This window comes from Lytechinus pictus, chromosome 2 (genome assembly GCF_037042905.1).
Source record: "Lytechinus pictus isolate F3 Inbred chromosome 2, Lp3.0, whole genome shotgun sequence".
In the NCBI taxonomy this organism is placed as follows: domain Eukaryota; kingdom Metazoa; phylum Echinodermata; class Echinoidea; order Temnopleuroida; family Toxopneustidae; genus Lytechinus; species Lytechinus pictus.
This window is the reverse complement of record NC_087246.1, coordinates 32,680,206-32,690,000: the sequence shown is the minus strand read 5'-3', so window position 1 is coordinate 32,690,000 and position 9,795 is coordinate 32,680,206. Positions and strand designations below refer to the sequence as shown.

General features: G+C 36.3%; 1 protein-coding gene across 1 annotated transcript in view; it reads left to right on the top strand.

Annotated features, from left to right (window-relative positions):
* LOC129254387 (glutathione hydrolase 1 proenzyme-like) overlaps window positions 1-9,708 on the top strand; it is a 27,115-nt gene extending 17,407 nt beyond the window's left edge. The window contains exons 7-11 of the mRNA XM_054892850.2: window positions 1,433-1,569; window positions 2,552-2,739; window positions 3,325-3,565; window positions 4,049-4,162; window positions 5,858-9,708. Coding sequence (XP_054748825.2) covers window positions 1,433-1,569; window positions 2,552-2,739; window positions 3,325-3,565; window positions 4,049-4,162; window positions 5,858-6,004 — 827 coding nt within the window. The 3' untranslated portion in view covers window positions 6,005-9,708. The remainder of the gene's footprint in view (window positions 1-1,432; window positions 1,570-2,551; window positions 2,740-3,324; window positions 3,566-4,048; window positions 4,163-5,857) is intronic.
* Window positions 9,709-9,795: the final 87 nt, after the last annotated feature.

Genomic DNA, 9,795 nt, shown 5'->3' with positions numbered 1-9,795 from the left:
ACAATTTCTGTAACATATTTACTTATCAGCCAATCAGATCGAATGATTTCAGTAGCTTTTAACTTCTAGTTTTAATTTGTTATTATAACGATAATGAAGTGGACCCCTGATCTTTGTATATTTAAATTCTTGATGTTAACAAGTGTCTAAAATGCAAATTTACTTCTTTTTTTTTTAATTTGAGTTGCATTCATTGGAAATTCAGACTTGGAGCCTGACACGTAAATACTTATATTATTAGAGTAGCTTCATTAAATTACCATAGTAAAAGGGTTCTGCAGTCAATCACAATTAAAGGGGAATCCTACCCAAATAAAAACTTGTTTTTATAAGGAAAAGAAAATCAGCCAATTTGATAGGTGAAAGTTTGAACAATATTGGACAAACAACAAGAAAGTTATGAATTTTGAAAAGTTGTAATCACTATACCAATGGAGACTTCAAATTGGCCGCATATGGGATGTCATAGTGATGTAAGGCAAGGACTACTCTTCCATGTACTCCAATACATATTATGGCCAAAATGTCATTTTTCCCAAAAGTTTTATTTCAAATTATATTTTTCTTTCATGAGGACATAAAACAATATACTACCTGTGCTATATTTAGATTACTGCCCCAGGGTAATGGGTACTTAGGAGAAAATCCCTGGTAATAAAGTACATGGCCTATGGGAAAGTTGTCCTTGCCCCTTGTCATAATTTACTTACCCAGTTGCCAATTTGAAATCTACATAGAATTTTAAAGCAGCTATAACTTTCTTATTACTTGTCCGATTTCTTTCAAACTTTCACCATTCTGTTTAATTGATTTTTCTCCTTCCCATCACAATATTTTATGGCCAAGGCTGGATTCCCCTTTAAGGTTTACATAGTAGGTGGAGATAAGTAGGGGGGCAAATTTCAGTCAATCACCATTAACACAGCAGCAACTGAATATATATGCAATTAGCTTGTCTGAATTCATTCTTCCATATTTGTGCAGTTTGATTTGCATTCAAGGTGTAGCTACATCTTTCTGGAACTAGATAAATACAACGCAGTTTGATTCACAATTGAAGGACAGACTTCCATGTGCAATCTTCAAAATTTCCTAAAATGTCATTTTTCTCGGAAGATTGAAGGTGATTTTACCTCTGCACTCGATATACCATCAGACACGTTATTTCATTCATGCTTCACTGAAAAGGATATTTCAGTTATGAACCTTTGAGAATTTATGGAACTCACATGAGAAAATTGGGCAGCTGCTTCACATGAGACGTCACAAAAGATCCGTAACTTTTCCTTTGATGTATTTTTGTCAAACTCTCTTCTAATAATATGTAACGCTAATTTTTTGGCATCTATTAAAATCAACTTAATATAGAGTTTGCTCCCCCTTTAATCTCCTGCGATCTTATGATATGCCTCCACCCCCTCCATGTTCACAGGGTATGATTTCACCCCAGAAAGTCTACAATCCATTGGAGATGAGACTCTTACCTACCACCGAATCATTGAGGCGTTCAAGTTTGCCTATGCCAAGAGGAGTGCCTTGGGGGATGAAGACTTCGTAGATGTTGCAGACGTAAGTATCAAAGGGTGACTGAGCTCTAGCACTTGGTGAAACTCCAAGACCCGAATTTACAAAGGTGGTTTTTTAAATCATCGGTTGAACATATGGTTTATGCAGATTTCCTGTATGAATAACGCTTATTTACCGTGTATATTTAAAAATGTCCAATGCTGATGCGCGCTTTTGTCACAGTGTGCCAAATTGACGCCTCTTGCCTTGGTTAAATACGCTATTTTCTTCATGAGTCTTGGTTTGAAGAGTGGACTCATTAATTCAAAACAGTGGACTCATGAATAAAATAGCGTGGATAACCACAGCAACAGGCGTCAAATTGGTGCACTGTGACAAAAGCGCGCATCAGCATTGGACATTTTTAATATACGCGGTAAATAAGTGTTATTTATACAGGAAATCTGCATAAACCATGGGTTCAACTGATGGTTTTAAAAACCACCTTTGTGAATTCGGGCCAAAATGCCTGTGTGTTTTTTGTACTATAGATCCATATATCTTCTGCAAAAACAATCAGAGCTACTAGTACATGTGGGTCCACATTGTCTTTTTTTGTTCATTTTGAAAAAACAAATATGGCAATGCAATTATTGTTCTAAAACTTTCTACTCAAAGATTTATAATAATCATGGTAATAACTTGGTGAATACGGGGCAATTTTTATTATTTTATGATTGCAACATCTGTCACAAAAGAGGGGATGCGTAAATGCATATTGTAACTCGTATTCTGTACATTTTGGGGAGCAAAATGTGTTATGAAAATAGAGTGGAAAAAATGTGCTGATGCACAGTATTGCTTTTGCTCTGTCTACTAAATTTTGTTGTTTTTAGTATCAAGTTTTCTTTTCAGTTTTCCCCTCAAATTGCATTTTCAGTTGAGTTATTCTTCAATTCAGTTAAATTTGTGTGTATTCTGGGTTGCTAAAAACTGGGTACTCCTTATAATCAAAATTTTCTTTCACCTCCTTTCCTTCATTCAGCTTGTAGTAAATCTGACATCCCAAGATTATGCAGATAGTATACGTGCCAGGATAACTGATGATCGCACTCACGATACAGATTATTACGATCCGTCGTTCAAAATCGTAGAAGATGGCGGTACCTCTCATATTTCAGTCGTGGATCAGTTTGGAAATGCTGCTTCAATTACCAGTACTATAAATACATAGTGAGTATGCTGCTTCCAGCAGCAATTCTTGCTCTGTTTTTTTCTTCCTCCTTCTCTTATCCTTTCCCTTTCTTTCCCCCCTCTCTTCCTTATCCTCTTCTTCCTCCTTTTTTTCTTATGCCTCATTGTTCCTTTTCTTCTTTCTCTTCTTTCTCTTCTTTGTCTATGTTCTCTTCTTCAGTTTCTCCCATCCCCTTCTTGTTTCTTTTCTCTTCTCCCCTCTCCTCTCCTCTTCGATTTGCTTTTCTTTTCTTTTTTTCTTATAAAGTGTCTCCCTCTTTGTCAATGTTATTCTTGATCTTGTTATTTTTTTTTCTTTAACTTCTTGCTCTTTTCCTTGATCTCTTCCTCTTTTTGTCCTTATCATCTTTCCTTCGTTCCCCTCCCTGTCTTCTTCTTCTTCCTCATTTTTTCCCTTCATAATCTTCTTCCTCTTGATCCTAACTCTTACAATTTATTCCCATTATTGATTTCCATTTTTCACCAGAATTCTCAGATATATGGTACATTAATATTCCCACTCATATACCTATTCTTGGAACATGATATTCCTAACTCTTACGACATTCTCACACCCACTTCCAGTTTTGGCTCCAAGGTGCGAGGAAACACTACAGGGATAATCTATAACAATGAGATGGATGACTTTTCCAAGCCCGGAGCTGCCAACTTTTACGGAGTGCCACCGTCCCCGTCAAACTTCATCATTCCTGGAAAGCGCCCTCTTTCTTCAATGACGCCAGTAATCATGGTTGATGGGGAGGGAGATGTTCAATTGGTTGTGGGAGCATCTGGAGGAACCAGAATCACCACAGCAACCAGTCTGGTAGGTTTTCTTTTGTGTTGCGGATGTAAATTGATCATTCATAACTTTCCTTGGGTGTACCTTGCCCCATTTCCAAGCATCATATATGTTAATCTATTGACTGAAAGCGTAAGTTATTAAACCAAATTTGATGTCGTTATTTTGCATTCAGTTGCAACTCACCTTTTTTTGCAAGAACCTATAAATACGCTTGATTTGGGGACTTACACTTGATTTCCAATTGAATGTGATTTTTCCATTTCGTTAGACATATATGTAACTGATTAATCTTTTGTTTCCTTTGGCAATGGGTTGTAGTTCTTGTAGTTCACTATGACACTCATCCAAACTTTACTGTTCGCATTAGAAAAAGCTGTTTCACGATAGATGGAGCCACATAAATGCTATGATATTAGTATTTATTATATAAATGTCAGAGTTTTTAACCAAAATTCAGGCATTTTACAGGTTTTACATAGGGCATATCTTATTCTTTTCTTCCAGGTTACCATGGAAACACTCTGGTTTGGCTCAAGTCTTGAAGATGGCGTCGAGAGGAGACGTATTCACAATCAGCTAATTCCCAATGCCACCCGATACGAAGTAGGATTCCCTCAGGTGGGTGTATGTGTTCTTGGAAAAAATATATGGGTCTGGGCGATTATTCATAGTTAACCAACTTTTTTTTCATTTTCTGTAGTGGTAACATTTTTTTTCATTTGGTTGTTTTCAAAAGGTCTGCAAATTATGAATGAGTAGATAGAAAAATGGTGATAAAGCAGGTTAAATGATGCAAGGCCATGTGCTTTTTTTTTAGTTCATCTTGCTCTCATTTCTTTATTTCTGCATCAATTGTGTTCACACTTGGTACAACTGATCCTTGGGTAATACCCAGACGTGCCAACCTCTGGGAATGAAAAATCGTATTCTGTGATAAAAAAACTATTTTTCCCCCCAAAACTGTATTTCATTATAAAATGCATGCCGCGCACGCTCATCGCAGCAAAGCTGCATGCAAGCTAAAATGCGCACTGCTCTTGGAGATGAAATAAACAAACATTGAAACATGTGTATATCTCATCCTGGTTTTAACAAAATGATTGAAAAAAAAACAAGTTACCTGAAATTACATTGATCCAATAACCATATTTGTGTCAGTCTTATGAAATAGAGACATATAGAGATGATTTTTCTCAATAAATTACTATTTTGTAAAAAAAAATCATATTTTTAAACAAAAAAACTCACTTTCGTATTTTGGTTGCAAAAATGTACTAAATACGCCAAAAACGCACTGCTTGGCAGCTCTGTGTACCAAATGTGTGTTCACGAGTATAAAACCCCTTCTTAAGCATGGTATGGGCTGAAAATTCAGGAAATAATCTGTCAGTAGCTTTCTAATATCCAATTACAGAATATAGAAAGTAAGCAATCAATGGGCTATGTCAAGCAAAATAAAAGCATTGCCGAGAGAGTGCGCTAGGTGCCAAATTAAAATCCTAGGGGCTGAAAAATGCCAAATTTGATGATAATAATAATTGTAAATCTGACTCATATAGTGCCATAAATCCACGCTGTAGAGTGCTTTAAATTATAAGGGCTGAAAAACACATTCAATGACTTCTACATTTGAATGCAAGACGATACTGGAGTATGATCCACATACAGCGGTGCTCAAAAGTGAGTGAACCGCACCATAAAATGCACTCCTTCATGCTGCGTTTTGAATGTAGACCACATCACCAGAATTTTCGGCGAGCCCAAAGCAAAGCAACAAACTTTATTGAATGTAATATTATTATCACATGACTTCACAATTTTACATCTAAAACATGGCAGAAGTTGGAACACTTTAACTATGTTCATTTTCTGGTGGGGTTTCTAACTTTTCTAGCACCACTGTAACAGACCCTTTAGCAAAGCATTGGATAGGCTGTATTAACCAGATACAATGGCCCGTATTCTGAAGCCGGGTTTGATTTAAACTCTGGTTTTAGGTTTTGGTTTAACTATGGAAAGCCATTCGTTACATAAATCTCTAACAGTAGAGGTTCAATGTATCAGCTCATTTGGCTCCCAAAACATTATTAACTGCCTGGGAAGGATAAGTATGACAGTTGTCTTCACCATTTAAGAATTAGTAAAGAGCACAGTAAACATGAGGAGCAATCACTGTAAACAAAATTTTGAAACATTTGGTTTCCCATAATTTTAGCACAGAGTTGGACCATGGTCTAAGTGAAACCCTACTTCAGAATATGGGCCAATGTAATCTATGATTGATATTCTTGAATTCCTTCTGTTGATCTGCAGGAAGTTGTAGATGGTCTGGTCTTGAAAGGGCAGGATGTGGAGGAGAATTCAGGCATAGCTGTTGTCCAGGTGATCCATCGTCTGGAGGATCAGTGGTTGGGTGCTTACTGTGATAGCAGGAAAGATGGCAGACCTTCTGGATTCTAAATCTGGACCTCAGGATGGGGGGGGGGGGCACTTCCATCGACAAGTGGATATCGTGCATATCTCACGAAACGCGTATGATAAATGGTATCTATTTTGAGATACGGCATGTTACGTTTGGAACGTAGTATGGGTGTCAAAAACATTAAAATGCTGAAAAAAGGGTAAATATTTTCGTATGTCAATTACATGATTAGGGTCTGATTTGCAATGGTGAAAAAAGACTATAATGTGATTTTTAAAAAGGATGCAAATTTTGCGCCAGTATAATGTGTTGAGGGTCCGATCTTCACCTGAGCCGATTTTACAAGTGATGTACTGTATCCCAATACTCCTTGCAAGATGTCTACAATTATAAGGGGGAAACCTTGTTAAGGGTTACATGTATGTTTCGTTCCCATTAAAAGTGGGTTCTGGAGCTGATACTTGGTTACTTGTTTGTAAGGGCAGGGTTTTATATCCAATACTTGTTAAGGGTAGGGTATTACCCGACCCTTCTTGTTGAGGGGTGCATTTTCAGAGTTTAGAAAATATGTGTGTAGGGCCGTGCCTTTTTAAACCCCCAAGGAGACGCATGATATCCGCTGGTCAATGGAAGTGCCCCCCCCCCCCCCCCCTGCGACCTCACCCTGGGATATGGACAGGATCTGGCATCCCATTTCTTGAATACTATGATAATGGTAACTTAAAATGGAACTACCATGGGAACCTCGATTTCAATTAGCATCAGAGCCTTTGTACCATGGTATTATCATAATGGCAAATGATCATTATCATAATCATGAGTTCTTTCTGAAACAGACCCCAGGGTCCATGTCTTACAAACGTATTTGATGGTCCCATTCAATCTTAAGTATGGAAAGCCACCTACGTCTTAATTCTCTATAAAAAGTACATTGCGGTGTATACACTGTCCCTTCAATAAAATACAAAAACCAAAGAGAGATTACTTTGGAAAAGGGTATGCATTTCACATGATGATGTTGCTGGCTTTCCATAGTCAATATTGATTGGATCAATCCCATTTCTTGTAAAATGGGGGCTAGACTGTGTATGAATCTAGGGTAGTTCAGTAAAATTTACACCCTCACATAGGGCCTACTTGTTTATGTCAGGGCTCTCTTTGGGGGCAATTTAAGTTTTTTTTAAATAATAAAATAAAAAAATAGTGTGCCCAGCCACATTTTCTTTTTACTTCACAACTTCATCAAATACTTAAATCACAAGAATGTAAGGGAATTACACCTTTTCATATTAGCTATAAGCAAAATACAAATCATGTAAGGAAAGTCTACTGCGGGATGGAGTCATGTAAATTATGAAATTACCCTTGGTCGTTCAAATTATGCCATTTTAGAAGCTTACATACCGGAAGCTTGTCACCTATTCATTGATAGCAAATTTTAATGGAATGTGGTCCTGGGGTCATTTCATAAAGCTGTTTGTAAGTTAAGAGCGACTTTAAGAATGACTGGTTTCCTTTCTTACGCGCTAAACCATCGCCAATGAACATTTTGGTATATACCATTTACCACAAGAAATGATCACCAGTCGTTCTTAAAGTCGCTCTTAACTTACGAACAGCTTTATGAAACACCAACCTCGAATGTAGTATAGCAAAATAGTTAGCGCTTTCATGTAGAAAACTGTATCTCAATATTTGTGTATTCATGCAGTATTCAGTTTTGATTTTTTTCTGTAATAGGCCTTATGCACTACATCATCCATCTCAGAGGCTGAAGGCTTTGCATCTCTGTTTACACATATTCCTATATCCTCTGAGTGAGGGCGCTATGAGGTTATGAGGTCATATGCATGAGGTCTATAACAAGGAGATTTGGGAAATACAAGCTCTATAATGCACAACAGAACAGGCTTGAGAAGGGGGGGGGGGCAGGATGGGCACCCCCAATTTTCAGGGTAATGTCTGAATTTGTACCTATTCTCTTTGAGTTCCTTGGGTACCTAAACATGATTTTTGTCTGTTCTGCAAGTTTGTCTAATTCTAAACTTAACAGAACATTGCAATGCACATTCCTCATTCATCTGGTATTGAAGAAATTGTTTTCTACTTTTCTACTCACCTATGTTTTGGGTGCCTGAATCAAGTCAGTCAATTCCGAAAAGTTATGAATATATATCTATACACATGTACATATATAGTGTTTTTTCATGTATATCGTTAGATTTATTTATCAAACTGTATTCTATCTAGCGAAGGGCATTTATATGCTACAGAATTTTGTTTTTATACTGCAATGCAATCTATTCTGCCAAAGTTTGTTGAATGGGTAATTCATCTGTGTAAAACATTCCTTTGATTGGTGAAATCTCTTTAAATTAACTTGACTCTTCAATTCTTCTAGGATGCAATATACAAGTATAATTATATGTTTTGATTACTTACACATCACTCATCACTTGCAAGATGAGGGCTAATGTCTCTCTTGAAAAGTGAAATTTTGATTCATTGGAGTATTTTACATTGTGATAATATCGCTTTTACACAACACAAAAATGATGTTTCTGGTGTGAAGGTGCGCTTGGCAGTCATATTTTGTAACAATGAATTTTCATAGACTTGCTTATTTGTAGTTAGATTTGAGAGAAATGTGATTTAAAATACCAAGAAAGATTTTTAAAATGTTAGAAACAAATTTGTCCTGTGATGTCATGAAATTAAGCTGCAATATTTGCTACCTCGTGATTAAAAAAAAAAAAATTATGGGGCACTGTGTTACAAAGCGCTCTGATTAATTCAATCAATCTCAATTATGGAAAGCCAGTAACGCCATAATTTAGAATGTATATGAATGTGTTCTTTTAGATTGTTCTCTGAAGCAGGCAGCACACTTGTGTGTGCTTCATGATTGCTTTCACTACTAATGCATGCTCTTTTCCATTTTCAATTGGCAGAACTTATGCAATGGTGTAAAAATATGTTGTTGGTGGCTTTTCATAGTAGTGAGGGATTAGATTGATCATAATTCCTTGTAGATTCGGTCCTGGGCCCCATCTTACAAAGAGTTACGATTGATCCAATCAAATAGTAACCCTATGGAAATCCATCAGTGTCATAATTTTATCTACAGGAAATTTGCAAAATGTCCTTTGTAAATAAAGGAAAACACACCAAATTGTCAAGAAATCAATGACTTTATGGATATACATTCATATCTAGAATTTTTTTCTAACAAACATGCATTTCATATGTTGATTTTGCTGGCTTTCCATAGTTACGATTGATCGGATCAGTCGTAACTCTTTGTACAACGGGGCCCTGATGTATATTGACATTTGAATGAGGGGATGATGCAATTACAAGATTGTGGTACTGGTATAAGTAGCGTTTGGGATGTCTTATCTGTGTGTTTATTACAATGTTAATAGTATATTGTGTGTCTGTTTGTCATGAATGTTAGGTCATGTTGAGTAAAATTACTGTGTCCTAAATGTTATTTGACCAAAAATAGTCATATGGATTTTTATAAACTACGTTTTTAGGCTTTTTCTATAAATTTGTATATTATTTCAAGATGATTTTTGTGTGATCAGATAAATATAAATGCAGCAAACAAATTAGCCCTACTTGTAGCATTCTTTGATTAAAATGGGGCAAATTGCAAGTATTTGACTCTACATGTTAATGAGAATTGTGAAACACTTTGTCTTTGAAAAGCTTTAATAAATGTCGGGTAGAAAACATACTTGAACATACTTAGAACGACTCATTTTTCTTTTGTCTGTGTGCCACAGCAGTGACTTTGATAAAGTTTAACACAACACATTCTGAT